The sequence below is a fragment of the Camponotus floridanus genome, unplaced genomic scaffold, assembly GCF_003227725.1.
Source record: "Camponotus floridanus strain SB8 unplaced genomic scaffold, Cflo_v7.5 scaffold54, whole genome shotgun sequence".
NCBI classification, from domain to species: domain Eukaryota; kingdom Metazoa; phylum Arthropoda; class Insecta; order Hymenoptera; family Formicidae; genus Camponotus; species Camponotus floridanus.
In genome coordinates this window covers 413,074-426,218 of record NW_020229703.1, presented here as the reverse complement: position 1 = coordinate 426,218, position 13,145 = coordinate 413,074, and the positions used below count along the sequence as shown (strand labels likewise).

Sequence of the window (13,145 nt, the reverse complement as noted above, 5' to 3'; positions counted from 1 at the left end):
CACACACACATATATATATATATATATATATATATATTAAAGATAACAGAAATTATTTTTTTAACTATCTTATCCCTATCATATTGTTTTACGATAATCTTAAAGTTTGTGTTTGGTAACACATATCATATTTCTAAGCATATAAAGAAGATAGTAAGGCTCTCTGTGTGAAATTATAATTAAATATCATAGGCTATAAGAGTCAGATGCGATTGGTCGTGTGTCAGTTTTACAAAAAATTAATTGATTTCTGTAAAACTGATTTTTGTGCACGGATTCTTCTTGGTTAAACCAAGCTAAATTTTAAATCGCAGGGGGTAAGAGAGGTATTAGAGATTTTAAATTTAGCTTGGTTTAACCAAGAAGAATTCGTGACCTGTGCACAAAAATCAGTTTCATATAGGAATAAATTAATTTTCTGTAAAATTAACGCACGATCAATCGCGTCTGCCTTTCATATAATCTATAATATTTAATTACTTCTAAGCATATGTTTCTTGATTTACGTAACTTGATTTATTTATAATTATTAATATGCACAAATAAATATAAAATCAAACAATCACACAATTGGTGCTTTTCATAAATAATTCATAAATAATTCCATTGTGAATGATGAGCGAGAGTGAGTGTTTATTAATGCTGATGCGACCGTTTTATAAATGCAATTGTATCGTCGAGAGTCATTGGTTGTTTTGGTCTGATCAGATAAGAAATAAGAGTAGGGATGTGTTAATATGCTCCAACGTATGATCACGCTCTTTCTGTCTCCCTACTTTTATGCGCGTCAGTCGCTGTGTTGGAGTTTATCAAAATGGATATTACTACTGTAGCATTATGGTTACAATTAGCTATTATAATATTTGGATTGTTTGTACCGTCTAGTCAATGTTACAAGTCGGACGGTAAGTAAAATTTATTTTTTTTTTGTAAAATAAAATAAATATAAAAAACTATCTAAAATATAGATATAATGATATAGATATAGATGATTATGTAGTCAAATAAATTATTCAATCAATGCTTTTAGCATTCTTTATCTGTTTGCAATAATTTTCTCACTCTTTCCTCAAAATAGTACTCAAAATCTCATAATGGCTGAAAGTATGAGATAAAAGTATGAGTAGCATTTCAGGTTACTTTAGGCCATATAAGATCACACACTTCGCCAGAAATTCAAGCAAAAGCAGCTAAAGATGTAGCCGAAAGACTATTGGGCAAAGAGATATCCAAATTATTTATTATGATGGTAGATACCGATTTGGGTCCCATCGACAAAGATACTTTCAAGGTGCAACATTTATTTTCGAATACAATTATATGTTCGTTTATAATGTAAATATTTATTTACACAGAAAAATAATCCAATACTGTTGATTTATTTCTTTATTCAGGTAACAAAAAATCCTCTAGGTGAAATCGAAATTCGTGGTACTTCTGGAGTAGCGATCACGTGGGGTTTGCATTATTATTTGAAGAATTATTGTAATGTTCATATATCGTGGGATGGTACACAGATTACTCTACCTAATACATTACCGGAAGTTCGAATTAAAATTACATCTAACGATAGGTGATATGATATGTAAAACTTCATTCTTAATAGTTCGATATCTGATTTTACTCCAATGTATATTTACAGTATTTCATTCTTTCAGATTCAGATATTATCAGAATGTGTGCACTGTGGGCTATAGCTCGACCTGGTGGCAATGGAAGCAATGGGAGAGAAATATCGATTGGATGGCTCTTAATGGAATTAATCTTGCTCTCGCTTTTACTGCGCAAGAAGCGATCTGGCAAAGATTGTATCAAGAATTGAATCTCACAAAAGAAGAAATCGATGAGCATTTGGGTGGTCCTGCTTTCTTACCCTGGTATCGAGAGTATTCATTTATTTTTAAATCTTTTATGCAGAAAGTAAAATATATTTATTGTGGTACTTTAGGATAAGAATGGGCAATATTCGTGGCTTTGGTGGACCATTATCAACAAATTGGCATAATCGTACCATACATCTACAACATCAGATTCTTCGAAGAATGAGAAATCTCGGAATCGTTCCAGTACTACCAGCTTTCGCTGGTCATGTGCCACGAGCTTTCGCCAGACTCTTTCCAAATGCTAATATGACGAAAATTAATCCTTGGAACAATTTCGAAGACAAATATTGTTGGTACGATCAAAAAAATCTTGTTATATGTATATGTATCATTTTTATCTCTTTCTTTCTCCAATAATCTTAAAAGTGATTTATTATAATGCAAGATGTTGCGTTTTGCGATCATTCAAATATAAATGCAATTAATAGAAACATTGAAATTATAGATAAAATTATTGCATATTTATCATAGAAATATGCTCAAAGCAAAAAATTGTATTTAATTAAGTAATAAATTTTTGTTTTCAGTCCATATCTGTTGGAACCGACAGACCCGCTATTTCAAATCATTGGAGAAAAGTTCTTACGAATGGTAAGTTAAAATATTAGAGACAACTAACGAGACAGAGATACATAAATAATTCATTGTAGTATATCAATGAATTTGGTACCGATCACATTTACAATTGCGACACATTTAATGAAAACGAACCTGGTAGCACTGAACTTATCTACTTGAGAAACGTTAGCCATGCAGTTTTTGCGGCTATAAATGCGGTCGATTCTAAAGCGATATGGTAAGTAGATTAATAAAAGTTAATTTTAAGACAAACAATTCAATATATTTTACATTGCTATTCAAAATTAGATTTTGGACTCAAGATCTTATTTAAATGTACATAATAATTATGTTCTTATATAAAATACATATTATATTGTGTTTTTCAAGGTTGATGCAAGCTTGGCTGTTCGTGCATGATTTCATGTTCTGGACAGAGCCTAGAGTGAAATCCTTTTTGACCTCGGTACCTATGGTAAGCTTGGATTATTAATAGAAAAAATATTGATCGTACTTTGTTGATAAGTAAACACGTCGAGTTAGTATAATAATGCATAAACGAGTAATTTCTGCAAAAGGGCAAAATAAATATATCTTGTATGTTTTATTCTTAATGTATAAAATATTCATATAATATGATACAATCAATTTAATGTTAGTTTAATGTGTTTGCTAAGCATATATTCAGAATATAAAAAATAAAGTTCCGAGAACGTAAAATAATGCTATTTAATGTTTCCTTTAAATTCTCTGAATAAAAAAATAATCTATGTATGACGATATATATTACAATAATCATAAAATCATTTTACTTTAAAATGCAAAAATAATCGCACATATGTGTAGGGACGAATGTTAATATTGGATTTGCAATCGGAACAATTTCCACAATACGGCCGATTAAAATCATATTATGGTCAACCGTTTATCTGGTGTATGCTACACAACTTTGGTGGCACCTTGGGAATGTTCGGATCTGCACAAATCATTAATCAAGTATGTAGGAAATTTGTAATTTTTTCTTAAATCGCTCTTCCTTCATTAAAAAGAGTTCGATTTTTCTCTGTTATATTTCATCTATAGCACACTATGATCTCGCATTGTCAATACGGAATTTAAAGAATATAATTTCTTTGAAACAATTCTGATTTTTTTCTGTAATTTTCATCAATTAATTTTCTCAAAAAACAATTGCATTACAATAGTTTCATATTTCTCGAGAATGTGTAACAAATATAAATTAATTGTAACTTTAATTTGTAATTTTAATGTAACTTTTAACAAACATTGCTTAAATATGACATGATTGGGCGTAAATCTTATGGATTTTTAATTTTTTAAAAAAGAGATATTTTATCATGTATCTTATAAATTCAATATTTCTTTGTAAATTCTATAATAACGATGAAAATTCTGAAAAATTAGAAAACTGTCACACAATCTTTAGTTAAGATAACGAATTAGATAAAACATAAACAACGAAATATTTTTACTTTATTCTTTCTTCAGCGCACATTCGAAGGTAGGAATATGAATGGCAGTACAATGGTGGGAACCGGTCTGACACCTGAGGGTATCAATCAGAACTACGTGATTTACGAGTTAATGAATGAGATGGCATATCGTCACGAACCCGTCGACCTTGATGCTTGGTGAGAATGCGTGCCTCATGCAATTCCTTTGCACGTTCTGATGTGTAACGACAAATTTTCCTCGAAGGAGTATCCTTCCAAAGCTTTATCGTATCTCGATAATCTATGAACAGGCTTGTGCGGAGTTACACAAAGAGCTCATTAATTAAAAGTTCGTTTAATTAATTAAATTAATACGACGGAAGATCATTGATCGACAGGTTCCAAAATTATGCTACCCGAAGATATGGCGCATGGAACGAATACGCGGTGACTACTTGGCAATATCTTGGCAGAACAGTTTACAATTTTATTGGTTCACAAAGAATCAGAGGACATTATGTTGTTACCAGACGGCCAAGTTTAAATATTTCATTATGGGTATAGACATATATTAAAAATTGTAAATGACGCACATATGATTAATCGAGTATTTTCTATAATCGTATTTCTCCACTACAGACAGATAAATAAATGCGAAAACTTAATATACACAAACATAATAAAATACAATTAAACAAAAAATAAAATGAATTAAAAAATATATAAAGTTTAAACATCAAGACAAAAAATATATTATATTATTACATAACGTATTAAGATCTTAATTATAATATAAAACGATTTTTTTACATATATAGATTTGGTATAACCGAAAAAATTTCTATTCTATGTGGAATACGTTCTTAAAAGCGAGACATGGTAGAAGAAATAGTACTCTTTACAGACATGATGTGGTTGATATAACTAGGCAGGCTCTCCAACTAATGGGCGATGATCTATATACGATTATATTAGATTCTTATAAAAAAAGAAATATTACTGCCTTTCGGTGAGTGTATAGTTTATTTTATGCCTGACATTATTTTCTTAACTTTTATATTATATAATTTCCTCACATTAAGTAAAAATAAGAATTCATAAGATTAAAAATAGAAAAAAGTTTTAAAATAAAACTACAAAATTTCTAACATAGCGCGATTATTAATATATATAATAACTCTTAAAATATAATTTATATTTAAAAAGTTTTATTTTATTTACATTAACATATTATAGATCATCCGCAAATGCTTTATTGGAACTTTTCGATGATCTCGAATCCATTCTGGCATCGGGAAGTAATTTTCTGCTAGGTACCTGGTTATCCCAAGCGAAAGATGTGGCCACCAACGAGGAGGAAAGGAAATCCTACGAATACAATGCGAAAAATCAGATCACCCTGTGGGGACCAAACGGTGAGATCAGAGACTATGCGAATAAACAGTGGTCAGGAGTGATGGCAGATTATTTCAAGCCCAGATGGGAGCTCTTCCTGAAAGCTCTCGAGAAATCACTAGTCGAAAATACTAAGTTCAACGTAACCGAGATTAATAATAAGATATTTGACAAAGTTGAACGGCCGTTTACCTTTTCCACAAAGTTTTATCCGGTAGAACCAAAAGGTATATAAGTTTTTAATGATTTTTTTTAAACACGGCATTAATTGCTTTTATTTTATTAGCAGGTATCTTCATTTTTTACTATAATTTCTCTAAACGAATTTACATTATTCATTTCGATTTTTCTGTGATTGATGTGATAATTGAAATCAAAATATTATATATATCAAGTTTATAAAATATTATATTATAAAATAATAAATATTTGTTTAATTACTCTTTTTAATAATTTTTTTGGTGAGAAATATAATAAACTTTATACTTTTCTCTCAGGTGATACTATCGATATAGCAATGAAAATAATTTCGAAATGGTATAATGAAGAAACACCATCATCATCAAATACGAAAATATACTGAAAATAAATTGCAGATAAATCGGTCTTTTTATTTAAATGCATATATATATAAAAATATTAAAATAATATTTTGAATAAATGTGATGAGCATGAAATTGTCAATATTTGTAATAAAATAAAAGTATTAATATACAAAAATGTATCGACAATTACATTTGCATGTAATTTATACCACGTAATAAATATATGTTTGTTTTTATATATATATATTATATAATGTTATAGATGTTTTATAGATGATTGTTATAATCGTTTTCCGTTAGAATATAAAAATCTAAAAATAGAATAGAATTTTTGTCAATTAAAAGATATATAAAAATTATGAAATAATATCATGCAATATCCTTTTCGTGCTGAAAATATACAAATAATTTCAATCAATAAATCTTACATTTTCATTAAAAATTATATCTCAAAAATATCCAATATATAAATAGTTTACAAAATAACTTTTTTTTTAAATTCTTAATAAACCATATTAAATTTTTGTATCTTTTGAATTGCTGAAAGGAGGCTTTTGAAGCCTAAAGAAGCATTATTATAATTTCTTTTAATAATACGTAAAGATGTAAAAAATATAAGAACTACGAGTATTTCTTTATAAACAAAATAAATTACGTTGAAAGAAAATTTTTTGTGTCTTTGTTTCTCAAAGATTTAGGAGATGAGATAAGATTTAAGAATGCCTTCCGTCAAGAAATCAAGGTGTATAACGTAAAGGTAACAGACGTCTCAAATCTTTGTTAAGCGCGCTGGCAGGATCATCGAGATCACATAGAGCTTGCGATGTCTTTATCTTTGCGTCATCTCTAGTGAGCTCATTCCGCTCTACTACTTTTTCTAGCAACTTCTTCAACTGTGGTCCGACACCACCCTCGGCTGATGAATGGAGAGTTTTCAAAACTTCGTCCGAATAACCAGCAAAACGCGCGAATCCTTGCTTTCGCGCATCCTTGCTGAGAGCATCGTAGAGATTCGCCAGTTGTTGAAGAGCCGGTCTGGCTGGCACTTTGGCACGTTTTAAGTAGCTGTTCAAACTTGGCCGTGGCACTTGAGACACTTTCTCGCCCAACAAAGTGAACCTGTGACGGTAAAGACACAAGAAAAGTTTATTAAAACCGTTTTTTATATTAACTTTTTAAAATCTAGTCAGTACTTATTTCACACTTCGTGTTTTCTCAGATTCTTTTAAATCGCAATTACATTAAATTATACAATACATTCTTTATTATTTTTTTGCTAGATTTTTTGAATTGACACATTAAATAAGATTTAAATGTAATATTAATACGCGCGATGTAGAAAAACATTTCTTTCAGCAGTTATATCAAATAATTCCTATATAATTTTATTAATTTTCTTCAGAAGTTACAACAATCCTTTCTGATTATGATATTATAATGCAAAAAGTTGTCACCTCGTTTCTTCTTCTTCATCCTCAATAGTCTCGGTCATTTTCTCGATCAAAATTCCCGTCGCACTTTTTGATTCGTCGATAATATCCGATTCCTCGCTGAATGGAGAAGTGCTCGTTTTTACGATTCCGTAAATTTCGTCTACAACACTATCAACGGTCGGATCTTTCTTTTTCTGACTATCCATAGCTTTTGTGACAGAAGAAATTTGTATCGATTGCTGTTGCGATACATCGTCGTGCTGCAAAATTTCATCCTTAGATGTTTTGCTGAACGAATTTTCAGTGATTGAGAATTCTTCACTTTTCTCTGGGAACTCCTGATTCGATTCTGGAGTCTCCTCCTGCACGAGTTCCGGTAATTCGTAATTTGTTTCCGGTGTGGCCGATAATTCATAATTTATTTCAGCCATCTCTTCGTTTACTTCAGGTGACTCTTCATGGTCAATCAAACCACTTGAAATCGAAGTTTCCGCATGTTGAGTGACTTCTGTAAAATCATCGTAAATCTTGGATGATCCTTGACTCGATGTTTGACTTATCGGAATTGAGGCTAACATCTCCAGAGTTTCTGTTTTGTCATTAGGTACTTTTGTGGTTGTAGCAGTTGTAATCATGGAAGTTCCCGCGAGTGTCGTCGATTGCGGTTGTTGATAGACCATTGATTGAGTTGTCGGCGATTTAGTTAACGATTCTTGCGATATTTCTTCCGTTTGGAGTAATTTCAATTGTTCAACCGCGTGAAAAGTGACCTAATTTAGAAATGGTTTTGTATAACTGCGCTTTTTTGACATTTTTCTGTATTTCAAAAACTTGATATAATATAATATATCCATATAATATCTCTTCGTACTTTATATTATATTATAGAGAAAAAATTTATATTGTACAGTTATATTGGAATTGTTTTAAAATTTTTACTATTCTTGTATTATATAGATTAAAAAGTTATCCGTAACAAAAATATTATGATAAATATTAAATTTCATTAAGTTTCTGACATTTCAGATAAAAACTATTAAATGGAATGAGAAGGTTGAATACATGTGATAATAAATTAACAAAGAAACATTAACCGTGTAAAATATTATACTAAGCGAGATGAGAAGGGCGCGCAAGAGCATGTTTAGAATCTCTCACGATTAAGCAAAGTCACTCACTTGCAGGGCAGCAGGGAGATACGAATTCGAGTATATTGGTGTTGAAAATGCCGGCGGTTTCCTAACGATTCCGGCAATGGCCTGGAACAATGAGGAATTTTAATTAACATTTCCGCTGAAGCACGCGAATATACGTATGTAGTCTTCATGCCGTTAGTCCCGATTACAGCTATAGTGCGCATGTTTATAGGAAAATGTTCCACATCGAAACCAGATTGATTGAAAATATTCTTAATAGATTAAATATCAAAGATAATAGATTAAATAGGATAATAGATAATAAAATTAAATATCAAAATGAATCGTAGATAATATATACAGAATCATATAATAGTTAAAATCACAAATTGATGTAAAAATAAAGAAACATATTTCATATGATGTAAAAAATTTTTATTCAAATTGATATTTGTAATTATTGTAGAGTTGAGATATAAAAGCAATTTTTTTATATATATGTAGTTATTTTATATGCAGCAATATTGAATAATGCAATAGTTCACTCTGACAATATTAATTGCCAATATATATTCAAATAAACTAGTAACAATAAATATCAATCACTTACTTGTCGAAGAATCAAAATCACTGTCAAACTGAATAATATCTTCATGATGAGATATTTTTTTTATTAGTCCAAAATAAATTTCACCTCTTTTTACAAATGTACACTATATAAAAAAATCACAAATCTTCTATGCTTATCTTCTTCTTAACATAAGCCTATCAATTAATTTAGTAATAAGATCTTTATTTATAAAAAGAATAGTAATTTCACAAAATCAATTTACAAAATGTCACGTTACTCTTGAAAAATCTCAAGTTCGAAGGAAGCAATTATTTTTTGCGAATAATCTCAGAAATTTTACTCATTTTCGTTAAAATTTTCGAAGCTACAGACAACCGTCGAATAATTGGTGATTTTCACATATAATCTCGAGGTTCTCGAGCGACCGTTAAGACGAGACTGGTATCGAAAAGACTCATAACGGTCCCAGGTCGTCCTCGACGTCGCACACCTCTACATTCTTACGCGATCGCATATATAAACGAGTGGTTCTCTGTGCAGAATTGTTAATTGCGTGACGTGTCGTTTAATACACGCGGCCGTGAACCGGCCACTAATAAGTTGTACCGTGACGTCTAGACTAATTGTAAATCGTCATCAGTATATCATTCACGTCTCGAGACAAAAAGTCGATATAAAAAGTATTTTCCTCTATGCATTCATTCTGATCTGAATATCTTGATATACCTTAAAATCTGCATTTACTTTCATTTACAGATTAATGGAGTAATTTATGTAGTTTAAATAATATCATTCTGAATATATGTATATGTCAAAATGCAATAATCTTTAAGATGTAAAAATTTAGATAACTTTATAGAATAAATTCGAAAGAGGAAAAGAGAGAGAAATAACATAACTTCATGATAACTTCTTGATTTTAAGAAAACAAATTTAAGTAGCATCTGTTTAATTGGCTGCATTATTAAATAATAACTGATAAACTATAACTAATTTTGAAAAATAACTAAAATGTATATCTAAGAAATCAATATCAATTATATAGCAGTAAAATAAAATTCAATGAAATAGTAGTAAAAGCAGCATAAAAAAAATCAAAATAGCAAATAAAATTTTTAGCAAATACTTTTACGTAATGAAAATATGTATGTATTTACATTTTGCACATGTACTCCTATCGTTATCCATAATACATTCAATTATCCTTATGGCTGCAATCACTTTTTCATTTTCTGTTTTAATCAACTTCGGACTTCATAAAACTATCATCTTTTTTGCCTTTAACAGAGTTGTCTCTTTCATCATGTTCTAATAGCTTTTTCCTTATGGTATAGATTCAATTTTTCATCGAATTAGCAACTATGATAAAAATTAGACATTTCAATATGAAAAAATCACAAGACTTTTCGACAACAAAGCTATATCAAACTTTCTATAATCAAGTAATTTATAATAGCTCTTTTTCTGTTTTTTATTTTTCATCATCTTCTTATATTAATAATTTTTAAAATATTCTTTTTCAAAAGTCCATGAAAACTTTTACACGTTCTTTTATAAACTATTGTTAAATTATTTTGCATTTGGATATTCTTGTCTGCTTTAAATTAGCTATAATTGAATTCCGACCTTCATTCTCGATGATTTCGCGAGAACGATCCAATAAGAATAAAATTTCTCAATCAAAAACAACTCTTTCAAGGAGAGTTGGTTATGGCATATCGTTTCAGAACAATAAAAATATATGATCTGACCGGTTTTTCAAACTCACATGCTGTTTCACGACTTCGAAATTATTGCTGTCTTATAGCGTTCGCAACTATAGCAACATTTTTTCTATTCGTAATATAAAAGTTTATTAGAATCATCTACGTATAGAGAGACTAATCTAAATTCAAGAGCTGTGTTGAAATATAAAAATTTTTTCATTAATATTCTAAATAAAAAAAACAAGCAATTAAAATATAACTTTTTTGTCCTACAATTTTATAATGCAATAAAATTTTCTCTCTTAATAATAATATTGTCATAACAATACATGTAAAATATTTGTTTTAATTAATACTCAGTATTATGCAAATACTAATATTTAATGAAGTTGGAATTATACCGTTGTAACAACAGCACTTCTCCTCGTAGTTTGTTTTAGCAAGATATATTTAGTGTGATTGCAACTGCCGTCATAACATGCTCATGTGGGCGCCCTTATGCGATTAGGTTCTACTTATTACACGTAAAACAGCATATATAGACAGCGTCAAGTACGTTATTGCTTTAGTCCTAACCAGTACATATTTCACGTCGCAAGAATAAATTACACAGGGCAAAATTTCTTCATTAGACTCTTTGCAATAATGGTAAAAGTGCCTGCGTTAATATGGATGCTACTTATGGCGGTAAGATATTCAAAAATTATAAGCCTTAATAATATGAACTTCTCAACTAAATTTAGTAAGAAGTCTTATAAAATAGCTTTCTCTTATGAGATAAATGTCTATTTATCAATGTCAGAATTAGCAATTCGTATGTTATAATTGTAAAAATACATTTCTAAATTTGTAACATTTATGTAAATTATATTTGCACATATTCTTTTTTTAATATATATATTTTTATAATCATATTTCTTATTTTATGAATAATATCCTAAAAAGAAAAAACACGTAAGACAGACAAATTATTTAGATAATTTAAAATATTTATGTATTTTTAGTCACATATACATTTTCTTAATATACACATTAATATAATACAATTTTTTTTATATTAATTTCTTTTTTTGTCAAGTTTTGTGATCTCAAGAATATTTTTTAAACGGAATATTATCGAGCACAATTATTATTTAGTCAATTCTTCAATAATATTCATTGTAATAAAAATGAAAATTTGTGGAAAGGTTGCAATAACACAGACGAAACCATTGCATTCATCAAAAATCGACGAATCTATCAATGAAATCGATCATAACGCTAGTTTGCAAAGGAATCTACTCGAATTGAAAGAAGTGGAAGAAAATTCTGCTTTATCGACTAACGAGACATCAATAAAGGCTACCACGCAAATTGATGGAACAAACTCGGCAGCTGATATCATAATCGACACGACCGTACGACCTGTAAGCGCCATTTTATCGATTAAAATTGATTAAATATAATTAATAATTAAAGTGAAATCAAAACCTTTTCGCGATAGCAATATCCTATAATTTAATTTAATAAATAATAAATTATGATTTTAACATGTGACTGCCATAGTTGTTTTCAATATATATAATTCGATATTTTTATTTATAAATTCTGTTTGATGACATTATTAATTTACTCTATTAACTAGTTAATTTAAAATTCACTTGTCATTTATCAATTACTCGCATTCAAAGATTATATGATTATACAGTTAGTATGTTTAATAATTAAAATATGTTAAGAAGATATATAACAAATAGATAAATTTTGATATTATATTATTGTATTTTTTGATTCTCAGATTTACAATTATATTCCCTGCCTAAATTTTCTATTTTGCAAGTGATTTGTGATATTAATTAATTTTCAAAAAGAAAAAATGACTAATTTCCTTAATTTTTCTCTCGCGTATCCTGAAACATCATAAAAGTCAAAATATATTCTGTGTAAAATGCAATCAATTTTTTCGACAAGGTAACAACGTCATCTATTGTAAAACCGGGCCCATTCTCTTGGTTTTTAACGCCGCTGACGCAAAAGATCCAGTTCTCACCACAATCATTCTTACAAGATCGCCTGGTGCTGTTAAAAGAAACACTGAATAATCTGGGCATCAACGTGCTACCAAATGCGACAGCGAGGCAATTACTTAACCCCAGCGGTCTAGTGCATTTCTTAGGCCCAAATGATTCTGGTTTTTATACAAATCGATTAGAACCGGCTGGTTTCCTAGGCGGTAACGGCTGGTTCGCCAACAAGGGCGGCATTCTCGGCGGACCTGGAGCCATAGTCTCCACTGGTAGCCTCTTGACAGATTATCCGACAGCTTACAGGCGAAAGTAGGACGAACTGAAATATCGTATAAACAAACATGAATGAATAAACAAGGAATGAAAATCATGTTTACATGAGAAATGTGTTTTGATGCATAACTTTTGATCATAAAATTATTCCGCTAATTTTTCAAACTTGTTAAGTTGTAAAACAA

General features: G+C 29.6%; 3 protein-coding genes across 5 annotated transcripts; 2 read left to right on the top strand and 1 right to left on the bottom strand.

Annotated features, from left to right (window-relative positions):
• Positions 1–619: 619 nt before the first annotated feature.
• LOC105257378 (alpha-N-acetylglucosaminidase) lies at positions 620–5,915 on the top strand. 3 transcript variants are annotated; one of them, XM_025412659.1, is made up of 14 exons: positions 620–905; positions 1,128–1,291; positions 1,395–1,573; positions 1,659–1,877; positions 1,949–2,176; positions 2,411–2,474; positions 2,534–2,679; positions 2,832–2,916; positions 3,288–3,437; positions 3,951–4,093; positions 4,294–4,453; positions 4,714–4,904; positions 5,132–5,517; positions 5,788–5,915. In XM_025412659.1, exons 1-14 carry the CDS (start codon positions 815–817, stop codon positions 5,871–5,873), a joined length of 2,292 nt encoding a protein of 763 aa, XP_025268444.1. In that variant the 5' UTR covers positions 620–814; the 3' UTR covers positions 5,874–5,915. The 3 variants fall into 3 exon arrangements, with proteins under 3 accessions (XP_025268444.1, XP_025268446.1, XP_025268445.1); XM_025412661.1 differs by having other exon boundaries at positions 621–905; positions 1,136–1,291; XM_025412660.1 differs by having other exon boundaries at positions 808–905; positions 1,079–1,291.
• A 444-nt stretch (positions 5,916–6,359) lies between these two features.
• On the bottom strand, positions 6,360–9,435 carry LOC105257379. The gene is made up of 4 exons (XM_011267960.3): positions 9,015–9,435; positions 8,447–8,527; positions 7,290–8,038; positions 6,360–6,954 (listed from the first exon to the last, which is right to left on the bottom strand). Exons 1-4 carry the CDS (start codon positions 9,057–9,059, stop codon positions 6,573–6,575), a joined length of 1,257 nt encoding a protein of 418 aa, XP_011266262.1. The 5' UTR covers positions 9,060–9,435; the 3' UTR covers positions 6,360–6,572.
• A 1,666-nt stretch (positions 9,436–11,101) lies between these two features.
• On the top strand, positions 11,102–13,108 carry LOC105257381. The gene is made up of 3 exons (XM_011267964.3): positions 11,102–11,368; positions 11,869–12,087; positions 12,632–13,108. Exons 1-3 carry the CDS (start codon positions 11,327–11,329, stop codon positions 12,998–13,000), a joined length of 630 nt encoding a protein of 209 aa, XP_011266266.2. The 5' UTR covers positions 11,102–11,326; the 3' UTR covers positions 13,001–13,108.
• The last annotated feature ends 37 nt before the right edge of the window (positions 13,109–13,145 follow it).

Coding starts and splice junctions, on each gene's coding strand:
- LOC105257378 (XM_025412659.1), top strand. CDS start 815: ATGGATATTACTACTGTAGCATTATGGTTACAATTAGCTATTATAATA. Junction 2,177..2,410: donor TTCGAAGACAAATATTGTTG/GTACGATCAAAA, acceptor TTTTGTTTTCAG/TCCATATCTGTTGGAACCGA. Junction 5,518..5,787: donor TTATCCGGTAGAACCAAAAG/GTATATAAGTTT, acceptor CTTTTCTCTCAG/GTGATACTATCGATATAGCA.
- LOC105257379 (XM_011267960.3), bottom strand. CDS start 9,059: ATGAAGATATTATTCAGTTTGACAGTGATTTTGATTCTTCGACAA. Junction 8,528..9,014: donor TGATTTTGATTCTTCGACAA/GTAAGTGATTGA, acceptor TCATTGTTCCAG/GCCATTGCCGGAATCGTTAG. Junction 8,039..8,446: donor ATCTCCCTGCTGCCCTGCAA/GTGAGTGACTTT, acceptor TTTCTAAATTAG/GTCACTTTTCACGCGGTTGA.
- LOC105257381 (XM_011267964.3), top strand. CDS start 11,327: ATGGTAAAAGTGCCTGCGTTAATATGGATGCTACTTATGGCG. Junction 11,369..11,868: donor TATGGATGCTACTTATGGCG/GTAAGATATTCA, acceptor ATTTGTGGAAAG/GTTGCAATAACACAGACGAA. Junction 12,088..12,631: donor TCGACACGACCGTACGACCT/GTAAGCGCCATT, acceptor TTTTTCGACAAG/GTAACAACGTCATCTATTGT.